Below are 12,599 nucleotides of genomic sequence, written 5' to 3' on the forward strand. Positions count from 1 at the left end.
AAATATGCATGGTAAAGACCGTGCTATATATGAATGTGACGTGGGGGATATATAGTAGTTTGTGCATTTTCGTTTGCGTTATTCAGGTAAGAATGCCAGACTGGCGGACTATAGCTCAGTTTATACCAAAATTACTTTAATTCATCGTAAGACAGTCTACTGAGCATCAATAATGTAAAGAAGTAGCCGTGGAACTAATTTTAGAATTGTATACAGAAGGTTGAATCTGATTGGCCAAAATTTTTATGTTTATTCGTAATCGAAAGGTCGCTCTGACGTGACCCCGAATGGGATGTTGTTAGATGTTTGAGAAGCGGTAGCGGATTCAGAACATCTAATTTTAATTAGATTGGTGTGACCACATGCATTCGTCTGTTGTCTCCCGTGTGCAATTTATGTACCAATGTACATATAATTTATTTAAAAAATCCATTGGTTAATTATTCAATTTCTGCAATATAAATAAGGCGAACGGACCCTGTGCAAACAAGTGATGTTGAAGCTTCAAAAACAAAATTCCATCTATAAAACTTTCTCTTTTTAGCCGAGCGCATTGCTCGTAGAGCAATAGCCGGTTTATGTTACGGTGTTCAACCGGAAATACTGCTTCCTCACCGCCAAATTAAATATGAGTAAGAATAAAGTACGTATGCTCAACCACCTTTGAAGCAATACAAACACTTAATTAAACAAATTTAATTTAACTAAGAAATTCTCTAAAAAAAAAAAAAAAAAAAAAAAAAAAAAAAAAAAAAAAAAAAAAAAAAAAATTGATAATATACTTTCTCCCCTTTTCTTCAATAAATTATTTGTTTAAAAGATGCGATAGGTAATTTCATCAAGTCTGCCAGCTTCACATTCTATAGATAAAGGTTGTGTTACCAGGCTAATGCGGGGAGCATGTGACCCGATGCACACCTTTATGCAAAACTCCCCGCTGAGGACCCGTCTGTGTATAAACGTTTGACCTTGCTGCATCAATGTAAATTCAAACTGCATTTTATTTTATTTTATCTTTTAAACATTTTTTTATTTATACTATATGCCATAAATATATTTTTGTGTTACATATTCTTCCAGTGTCTTGTTGTTATTCATCTGTAATTACAATGTATGTTTCATGTAAAACGGACTTGTTCACTTCTCTGTAAATGAGCCCGGCTCTCTGTACTTCTCAGTACTTTGATTATTTATGATATCGAGCCCGATGCTAACAATATTGTATAAGCGATAATTTATTTTATAAACAAAATCTGTTGCGCGAGCGCGCCGACGCGCCGAATACAATTAGCCATGGGCAACAAGGATCCATTATTTATTTAAAAAAAAAAAAAAAAAAAAAAAAAAAAAAAAAAAAAAAAAAAAAAAACAGAAGTCTCTGATGAGACTGTAGCTCTACTCCACAGCACATGATACGCCTGTCAGATATTGTTTTAATATTCATCATAAAAAGATTAGTGTGCATGGAAGAAAATCATGTCAACCTTTGAACAAAGATTTCAATTTTTTCTCCATTTCTGTTTGATGTGCATCATCTCCTATGCTGTAGTTATTAATAAGAACAATAGTACTTCATGAATTTTTTAACTGGTCATGACACAAATGCCCTGTCTGCAGCTTTGTTCATTGTACTGTAGTTTATGTAATATGAACAATGCTTCTGCCTAATAAAACATCAAAATACTACCAATAATCATTTTATTTATGACAATACTGACAATACTTTTGCATCTGTCATCTTAATGATCAAGACATGACACTCATCAATTTGGTTGTTGGGATATAAAAATATATATATTACTTAATATGAAACTATAATGTTCAAAAGAAAAGGCTGGCCATCAAGATCTATTTAAATTTGAAAAATATGCTATCAATTGCAATTAAGAGGTCAGATCTTTAATTTCTCTGCCCAATGATAACACCTGCCTGATCAGAGATGCTCCTACAGAAATGATTAAAGCAGCCTTACATTCAACTCTTTCATTAATCTTTAACTGACAAATGTTGTTTGTGTCTATTATCAAACTAATGTTGAAGAAACTCTATGCCTTAGATCATAATTACTCTCGTGGGACAAATGGAATTACTATATTTGTTGTGTGATGAACAAGTTAATTCTTAGCATACTTGCAGTACATTTATTCATGTTATTGCAAGAAGGAAAAGATTTGTTTTTAAAATGTTGTAATTAGCTGTATATCATGAAAAAATGTGCATTTCTTGATTAATATTTTTTGAAAGCTTACTGCATTCTGCACACATATTTGTATGAACTCCCTTCCTTAATTTTTTTTTTTTTTTAAATATCACCTTATTAAAAGGTAACAGTGAGTTTAATGAAAGGTGTCACACATCTTCTGCTTAAGATACATTATCTGTCCAAGTTTGATGATTCTAGGCCAAATAATTTTCCAGATATGAACCAGATAGGGTTTGCCATATCATCTTAATCTAAAAAGGTCACAGTGACCCTAACAACTTCTACTAAAGATGCATTATCTCTCCAAGTTTGATGAATTTTAAAGTTATGAACCAGACAGGGTTTTGCCATATCTTCTTAATTAAAGGTCACAATGACCTGAATGTAGTGCTGGACACAACTTCTACTAAAGATGCATTATTTGTCCAAGTTTGATGATTCTAAGCTAAATAATTTTGAAGTTATGAGCTGGACAAGATTTTTTCATATTTGGCCATATCTTCTTAATAAAAGGTCACAGCTAGTGACCTAACTTTTAAATGAGACACACCTCCTACCCAAGATGCATCAGCTGACAATCTTTGATGATTTTAAGCCTCTTAGTCTTAAAGTTATGAGCCGGACACAAATAAATTAACAGACAGACGGACAGACAAACAGATCGAGAGACATGATTGTAATACCATAATACATCCCATCATAGATGGGCATATAAAAATTACAGATGGACAGATAGATAGAAGGATGGACACAATATAAAATGTGATCAGAAAAACTCACTTTTACTTTCAGCTCAGGTGAGCTAAAAACTAGAAAATTATTTCTTTTTTTCATGTATCTGAAAAAAATTGATCAATGCAACAGTTTTTGTCCTAATGCAAGAACATCTAAGAATGAAAGAAATCTTAAATTAAAATTCAAAATCAATCTTGAATTAAAATTCAAATGACCACAAAAAGAAATAAACAAACATGATGTAAATCATTTAATTGATCAACAAACTGTAATGTGATTTTATTTAAAGTAGAAATGCTAATTAATTTCATACACGTAACATCACTTCTGCAACATATTTCTCTCCCTTTGGTTTTGTTATCTTTTTCTCTTATTGCCAAAATGTGTAATATTCATGTATAATTTACAAAGCTTCTCAGTCTACATATTAAGGGTGGATATATATGAAGCATACTTGGAGACACAACTTTTGATGATGCTAATAAATGATCTTAAAGTACACATATGAAGTGCAAAACAAGTTTCCCTGAAAAAACATGTTCATGCATTTGACACCATATTCATAACGATTCTCGTCGTTTTGAAACAAAACATAGAATTTGAATTTTTTTTTCCAATTTCATCAATTTTTTTACCATTCAAGAGGAACAACCCAAATTTAGATACTGAAAACAAATGGAGAAAATTATTACATCTGCATGGTTTCCATTCTCATATTTTCGTGTGTTCATACCTTTTTTTTTTAACCAAGTGAAGATTATACTGTAAACATATATTAATTTTCAGATTACATGTTTAAATCTCTTTTGTAAAAACCATTACTAGAATAACTTAATTTTAATAGGACAACCCCTCTTCACAAACAAAATTTCGTACACATCACATACAAAAACACTTGTTTCAAGGGAAACTGTAATGAAATCATGAAGCACCCGGCCAACAAAGCAGAATTAATCTATATTTGTCTTGATTGGAATCATTTCACCCTGATTTAGTAATGATAAATGACTGATAGTCTTCATACATGTACATGTTACAATAAATATAATGCTAAACGTGAATCATAGAAACAATTCATACTCCTAAACTGTTTAACACCCCCATCCTCCATAGAAGGACAAAATTTTGTTTTCTTATAGTCATCTGCTGGGCTGTACACTATTTTACATACTTTCATTATCTGTCTCAGTCTGTGGTCATGTACTAAAAAGATTAAATGGAGCCATGACTTATCCAGGGATCATGACAAAGTTTATGACTCAAGGATTTATATATATGTATACATGGAGTTAATAATCTCCAGTTTAATGCCCACTTTGTATTTCCTGATTACTAGTTCTCGTGTCTCTTTATGATGATAGTGCAAAGAATGTACATGATCCATTAGAAAAACACTCCATAATCAATTTTTAACATCAGAACATGATTAATGTACAAGTTTCAGCAGTAGAAAATGTAACTAAAATCAATATTACAAAGTAGCTTCAGGAAAAATATCTGATATTTCAGATAGTGAAAATGGGGATTTGTGTACCTACTACATTTAGATTATTAATAAAACTAAGTGACTGGTATTTTATCTACTGCCTAATATATAGGCAATTTTATACATTCCATCATGCAGTGTATAAATCTGAATTCTAATCAGCTGCTCTTTCTCTTCACATACATGCATAAAACTCTATCAATTTTACAAGAAGTACATGTATATGATATACAGTCAAACCTCCTTATCTTCAACTTGATTGTACCGAGAAAAAAACTTGGAAATATCCAAGGGTTTGAGATACTGAGATTTAAAATACTTAGGAAAAAGAGTTTGGGACTTCCAAATCACTTTGACATGCATGGTATTCGAGATATCCATGTTTGAGATACCAAAGTTCAGCTGTACTTCATGTAAAATTGATAAAGAGTGAATAAAAAAAATTTTGAAAAAGTATTCAGATACTGTAAATCAACTTTTATTTGCATGCGAGAAATATTCATGAGTTTGTGACCTACATTTACCTGCGAATACTAATCGCAGCGACCATTTATTTTGCTTTGTTTTGTAGAGAATGTTTTCCGAGTCGCGGAAATTAATCGTTGCAGATTGATTTTAAACTGACAAATCGCGAATAAAAGATGACGCGAATAATAGTTTGTTTTACTGTAAATCATGTCTAAATAGTACTTAAGCCTGATTACTTACAAATTTCTTCAATTAGATCTCATTTGTACTTAAAATTTATCAAGTTTTCTATATATAATGGTCTCTTTTATAAATTTAAACCTGTCTTTAAAATTTCATAAGTTGTAATTCCTCGATCTCTATTAACATAATTGACAAGTTCAAAGTATATATAGATTGTACATGCATTTTGAGACATATCTAAATGTACTTCAAGAAGCAGGATGAACTATTTGAATACAAGTAGTTGATTCCTTTTTTGCATAATGATGATGTGGTTACATGTACTCTGTAAACCATTTTTTGAAGTTCATTAAGTACAAGTTTCAAAAATAATTACTGTAAAAATATAAATACAACTGTACTGAATCAAGGATAAATACTTCACCCCCATCCAACCCACCACTCCCATATTTTTTTTTTTCTATAAATATACCGGTATTCATTCTTATTGAATCTAGTAACTACAAAACAAAACCTGCTTATGACATGTAAAAGCTTCCATTTTTTTCAAGTTAATTAGCACACAGATGTTTACATGTACATGTATGAGAACTTTGTAAGAAAAGCTTCTAAATGAAAGGTAAAACAAGGAATAAATATTAATTATATATTATGCATGTAGATGTCCTTCATTCTCACATGACATTTTTTCCAAGTACAAAAAATTAATTTAATAAATGTGCAATTAATCCTTGCCTTTCTTTAACACAATGGAGATATATATATAATATATATGTAAGGTATGTACAGAAACATTAACAAAATTTGTTCATAGTGTAGAACGTTCTCAATTCTCACACAGAAACACTTCAAACACAACAACAAGATCACTGAGTAGCTGTCCATAGCAACTGACACAGCAACAGGTAAACAATATGGCCACATTATAGAAAACTGCCTCCTTGTATCCACGTTTATGACATTAACCAAAAAACTAAAATGCACCATGAAGATTTCTAAGAAATCTAAGAAAATATACATTTAATTTTGAATGATTATACACAAAAGTTGAAGTAATAAAATAGTTAAAATGCTCAATTTATCAACATTACAAATACTGAATATAAACTCACTCCTGATTTAGCTATATTGATATCTAAATTGTTTTAGTTATAATCAAGGAGATTACAAACCTGTTAATATTTTATCAATATTTTCATTAAATTCATTTAAAAAAAAAATGTTATATATGTATACTATTAAAGACACTTGGACATTACTTGGTGGTGTTTTTTTTAATATACCAGCACATAGTTTTATATATTACATATCCTGATATGTAAACTCCCTGAACTGAATCCTTTGGTTAAACAAAGCCAATGACTAAATACAGTGATGTGTGCATAAAAATCATCACATTGTGATTCATCTGCATATCCTTTACACCTGAACAAATTCATTCTTATATCATGTATATCTATATAATCAAATACATGTAATTAATTATAATTAATTTGATGCACTAATCATGCATCAGTATCTTAAAAAAAACATAACTGAGTAATGTCACACACATGGATGCATGCAAGCAACTTATTTTCTATATATGTGGCCCACATATGTAAATGCTTCTAAAAAAAAAAATAAAAACTGAGATCTCGTTATGTAGCTGTCCATCGCGCTGACATACCATGACCCAGAGGAAATTCACAAAATGTGCATTGCAGAGGTTTTTCCAATGACAACACAATAATATATTCACATTTTTCACATATGCAAACTGAAATTTTGCAATAGCATATCTTCCTTCAAAATTTTTCTTCCAATCTTCCTTTTTTGAATTTTAGAAATCTTATTCCTGAAGTTCCTTTTTTTCTATATCCTCTTCTTTTATTTTCCTTTAATTCAGATAAAGCTTTTTTTCCAGTTGAGCTTAAACATTTCCTGGAATTGGAATTTTTTTTCCTTTTTGATTCTGTATAATTCTTTTTTTTTTCTTCTCCTTTCTTCCATGATCAGGAAAATTTAAATCCTAGCTCTTCTGCAGTGCACACAATTAAAAAAATCTTCTTTCAAAATACACTTGAAATATTGCTGATGATTTTCTAGAAAGCTGGACACAAAAACACTCCAAGTATTTTCTGTTTGATAGCATCGATCGAAAGAGATAGATGACAGGTACCAGTGATCTAAATATTTTGGTAAATTCATGGGTTGACACATCAAAAGGGTACTTGATCACAAGCTTCGTTCACCTTACTCTATACTTAAATCTTTTGTACTGAAAAATTTACTGACTTTAGAAAATTTAGAATACTTTGGAGTCAAAACTTTAAAAATACTGACAAATTAGGTGAAATATATGACATTTAAAACATATCTGCATGCAACAATTCATAAATTTCTTTGTAGCTCTAGGTATGTTAAGCAATTTAAGCTCTTTTTGTAAGCATCATGGTACATGTGTAAATAAATATTACTTGGGCATTTCATAGATTTTTTTTTTCATTTTTGAACTTTTTTTAAAACCTAAATGAGAAAACTTTTAATTTTGATTTAGTCCGGATGAGAGGATGCTGAAGCAGCTCGGATAGAAAGGGTTTTTGGCAGAGTGTCTTCTACAGCTTGCTTTTTGGTGATGATATACTTAAACCCTTCATACACAGACCACGAGATGGCAGTGGCGGGCATCTGAAATATCACTCGAGCAGTCAGTCCTCTATAAAACCCAGTCAGGCCCTGAAACTCATAAACTGTCCTAAAAGCAGATATCATGCCAGTGATATAAGATGCATGAGTCCTTGTGCAGCTCTCCTGTGTATTGAGGAGGGTTTTGCATACATCAAGTGGCATAGTCACTGAGGCTGCCACTGCGCCTGCAGCAGCACCAGAAAGCATATGAGTCACTGGACTATAAGTTCTCTCATGGTTTAGTAGATCTTGCATGAATTCATAAGTCATAAAGTGCACACTTTGGAAAGGGATGTTCATTGTCAGTTGTGTGGTGTAGCTTCTATAAAATGCAAGGATGCCTTCCTGTTTAAGAATGGCTTTAGCACAAGTTCTGCAGCTTGCATAAGGACTGTTGAATACCTGCATTCTTTGCTTTACCACTGAAAAACAAGATGTGTTTGTGAAAAGCTGATGCTCCCCATATGGCAGCTCATTGACAAGGTTCTATTTTTTCATATGTAAGTCAAACTCCAAGGTTAAAAATATTGGTACTCAAAGAAAGGTCTTGTCTCAAGAAAAAAAACCCACATGAAATATGAAAGTCCTAGCACCAACTGTTCAAAAGTTACGGATAAGGTTTAAAATTTTTCAAAAGTAGATGAGACTCCAAGCTCAAGATCATGAGGTCAAAAAAATGTTGGTACCCCACAAAAGGTCAAGAAATATGCATGTGAAATATGAAAGCTCTAGAACAAACCATTATAAAGTTATAGGCAAGGTTAAAGTATTTCAAAAGTTGGTCAAACTCCAAGGTCATGTGGTAAAAAATGTTGGTACCAAACAAAGGTCTTGTAATAAGGAATACACATGTGAAATACGAAAGCCCTAGCACCAACCATTCAAAAGTTGCCGGGTTGGTCCACAAAGTCCGTAGATTTTATTGCGACTATCTACATGATCTAGAGTAACTTCCTTTGAGTGCGCTCTTTTTCATGGAAGTTTGATTTGATCCAATACGTACTACAACTACTGAAGGCGGCCCCAAGACCTCTCACTGAGATTGGTTTCCTGCTATTCCAAATGTTTCCTTCTGTTGAAAGTCTTATTGAAAACACTGAATACTAAGTGTTCATAAGTTATGGGTAAGGTTAAAGTGTTTGTGGACAGACAGACAGACAGACCAAAAACTATATGCCCACAAAATTTTCAATTACATGTATATGATAGAAATAAGCAATATATGAATATCTGCAATTATCCTTACTTTACTTTTTTTTTCTCTCTCTAAACTACACATTGGTTCAGTGATTGGGAAGAGCTTGCGCCACGCGCCATAGTCGCATTGAAGTGAAAATTGGTGCATTAAATCAACCATTGGTGGCGCCAAGGTGCGCATTCAAATTTTAACGATATTAGTTGGAAATATATTACGATCGACTTTCTTGCTTGTTTTACTTTCGTTTTAAATGCAGTCAGTTTAAAACAACAAATCTTATTGGTTAAAACCCGGCAAAAACTGCTTCCTGTTACATGAAGCGCTATATTTAGGAAAACAAAGGTACATTTCCTCACTCATTTCCAATGTTTAATTGAAATTTTGACGTTATTAACCCAAATTATGAGAAAATTATAGTGTTTGCGGGTTCTTTTAAATGTGCTACACTGCAAATGTAAAAAAAAAAAAAAAAATTTGGTTAATAAAGAAACGCGTTTCCTTTCGTATTTCACGTTTTTCATTTTGTTTTTTCTTAAAATGGCCCCTCAGAATATATAGATGGCCCATTCACTTTCAAAATGGCCCATTAAAAACATTGACAGTTGCGCCATAGTCCCTTTGACCTTTATGGCCTTCCCAATCACTGTTGGTTCATGAGGAATGTCAAATAAATTAATGTATATCAATTGTTTCAAAAATATGTTGTGACATACTGTCACATACAACACTTATTCAATCATTTCCACTAGATGCACATGTACAGATTAAAATAAGGATAAGTTCAAGGGAAAGATCAAGATTAATAATTTAAAGCTCTCACATAAATGCATTTAAAAGAAACCTTCCAGAGTTCATGAAAATGTAGAAATAAAAACCTTAAGGTCAAGGTTATGGGAAGGGGGGAAGACAGGGTGTGTGAAGAGTACATATACAAAATTTCAGCATTGGTAATATGCACTTAATAAGATTTTTTTCCCCTATAGGTAATTGAAGGTATCACTGACAAAAATCTAAAAATTTATGAGGTCAAGGCCAAACTTTGCAGCATAATTAACTTACTCTTACTAAAATGTTTCAGCATATTTGTAAGATGAATCAAAATATATATATATTACAGATTCTTATGAAATGAACTACAAGAAACATAAGACAGAATGTATATATTATGAGTACATGTAGTTATATCAAAGGAGTTTGTAATCACTTGCAGGTGCCCTCTAGTAATCACTCTATATGTCATTCCATTTTTTCTGAAACATTTACATAATTTATCAACGTTATCTGATACACTGTTTCAGCAGGTAGTGGTATCTTCGGTTTCAATTTTAATAATATTTATTGTAAATCAAGTACACTTTTTGATATAATAGAAATCTAATTTGTAAATTTTAAGCCAAGGGAGATAAATCTTTGACTCACCATCAACAGGAACCATCACAGAATCGTGAAGCAATGTCGCCACTGATCCAGCTACACCTACAAATATATAAACATAGAGTGATAAAAGATTACATACACTAGTGTAAATTTTCTTGATTAATGCCAGCTATGAGACCAAGTCTCACTATATATGAATATACATGTCCAAAATTCCTCATTGCTAAGCATTTAGTTATTCGTCTGGAAAATACAGGACTCATTAGTTATCATATACCACACACTGGACTTTGGCAAATGAACAGATAATAGTTATTTCCTCAGGTAAGAAACAAATCTCCAAAATCTGCATGTTTATCTTGAAAATAAAGATCTATAACAAATGTATATGCAGTCAAAAGTATAACTGTCAGATAATGCATTCTCAACACACATTCTTCCTAGATGCATTATTCACAATAACACAATGTAGATAATGTAGGGTTTTGAATTCTTTGACAAATGAACATAGAATGAATACTTTAGTCAATTATTCAAAAATTATTAAAAAAAATTCCTATTATATGCAAAAATTGTATCTCTGTCTCAATTGATCTTGCTTTAATGTATATTTCTGGGACTGATTTTGAGATATTAAATTAAAATTAAACTAAAGAATTAAGTAATAATGATTTTACAGGACTTTCAATAACGGGAGGCAGGAGGCAATTTTTCACCATTTCAATGATCAGAATTTGCCCCTTCATATTTCATAATTCGCAAAATAAACTATTGGCAATAATTCTAAAACAGCCTCTTCAGATGAATAAAATCACCTCTTCATTTCAAAATAATGAAAAACCCTGATTTTAGATTTGTCTATCTCAATTCTAAATATATATATATATGGTCATTACGACCCATCAGAAAACTCTGCAACTGTCCAGTCTGAAATGTAGTAGGTAAGTTTACAGTTTTACTACATTATGTATGTTTGCCTCTGCCTTCTTTACAATTACTGCATATATATTTCAACATGCCAATAATTATATTTAACACCTACCATGAACAATATGGTTGCCCTTCTGACCCCCACTAAGAGTTTTTTTAAGATATTCATAACATGCAAAGTAGAATGCATGTGCTGGTCCTGCCCCTATCACAACTATAGGAGCTCCTTTCATTGTTCTTAGTAACCCCTCATGGCGAATAATGGTGTTAAATGCATCCACTACACTGCGATAGTCAGCCTTTGGATCTGGCACCAATGATTGCATACGTGTCTGAAAAAAGAAAGAATGTAAAGGACTAAATGTAGCTACAATTTCACATAGAAAACCTATGGCTTTAAAAGATACATTTTGAGTTAAAACTATTGGCTTGTTACAATCATATTGTGACAGTCATTTGATCTCTAATAAATCATATCTCATCATGGAGCATCTATATGTTTAGACTTAACATTTTAAGCAAATCAACACATTTAGATAAAGTTATACAAGTTTTCCCAAATTCTGACCCCTCACACATTATCTCTTTGAATCTTGGCAGAATTGAAATCATGTCAACATGGTCACAGTGGAACTATACCTATGTAGATTAATTTTCCATCCCTATTAGGCTCTATTGGTAACACTTCAACATGTCTTGCATATATTATCTTTTTTTGTCTACACCTTCTCACCCCAGCTCATAGAATTCTTATGTACCCTTGAGATTTCTGCATTTCATAATTTCTAAAATACACCATCAATTAGCATGTCTGTGGTGAACTACTTCTAGTATGCATATCAGAAAGAAGATAAATTACAAATATTTTAAATTCAATTAATGGTGAATAGTTGAAAATTTACAACCCACTAATTTAACACACCCACAGGAAGCCCGTTACGCAATATACCATATGTAACGTTACACAGACCTTTAAGTCTCAGTGAAAGAAAACAAAATTATGAGCAAGACATGCCCTTTGCTTGCTTCCTAGCCCGTATTTTACTGTAACACACACCTTGACACAGTCAACAGGGTACATAACACTGTGCTCCAAGACACCAGCTGCCGATCCAGCTAACATATGCGTTGTCGTGGTTGAAGTACTTGGTAGACTCTCATATGGATCGTCGTAGTCCATTGCATATGTGAGCCTTAATTACATATGCCTCAAGTATACCATATGAGAATAAAACTTTTCACACTAAACAATAATACAATTCACTATCTATTTCTTCGTTTAGCCTCTTGTTCTCAATTTTGGTCACCCTTTTCCCTCTGCCATGCTTGCAAAAACACTGTAATATTGA

General features: G+C 32.1%; 1 protein-coding gene across 1 annotated transcript; it reads right to left on the reverse strand.

Annotated features, from left to right (window-relative positions):
- Nucleotides 1-6,152: 6,152 nt before the first annotated feature.
- Nucleotides 6,153-12,582, reverse strand: LOC133181384 (mitoferrin-2-like). Its single transcript, XM_061315899.1, has 4 exons — nucleotides 12,308-12,582; nucleotides 11,363-11,582; nucleotides 10,363-10,419; nucleotides 6,153-8,167 (listed from the first exon to the last, which is right to left on the reverse strand). Exons 1-4 carry the CDS (start codon nucleotides 12,428-12,430, stop codon nucleotides 7,611-7,613), a joined length of 957 nt encoding a protein of 318 aa, XP_061171883.1. The 5' UTR covers nucleotides 12,431-12,582; the 3' UTR covers nucleotides 6,153-7,610.
- Between the last annotated feature and the right edge of the window lie 17 nt (nucleotides 12,583-12,599).

The sequence above is a fragment of the Saccostrea echinata genome, unplaced genomic scaffold (genome assembly GCF_033153115.1).
Source record: "Saccostrea echinata isolate AGI-Se365-2 ecotype Australia unplaced genomic scaffold, CSIRO_AGI_Sech_v1 ptg000008l, whole genome shotgun sequence".
In the NCBI taxonomy this organism is placed as follows: domain Eukaryota; kingdom Metazoa; phylum Mollusca; class Bivalvia; order Ostreida; family Ostreidae; genus Saccostrea; species Saccostrea echinata.

Coding starts and splice junctions, on each gene's coding strand:
- LOC133181384 (XM_061315899.1), bottom strand. CDS start 12,430: ATGGACTACGACGATCCATATGAGAGTCTACCAAGTACTTCAACCACG. Junction 11,583..12,307: donor ACCCTGTTGACTGTGTCAAG/GTGTGTGTTACA, acceptor TTCTTTTTTCAG/ACACGTATGCAATCATTGGT. Junction 10,420..11,362: donor GGGCAACCATATTGTTCATG/GTAGGTGTTAAA, acceptor ATATATTTGTAG/GTGTAGCTGGATCAGTGGCG.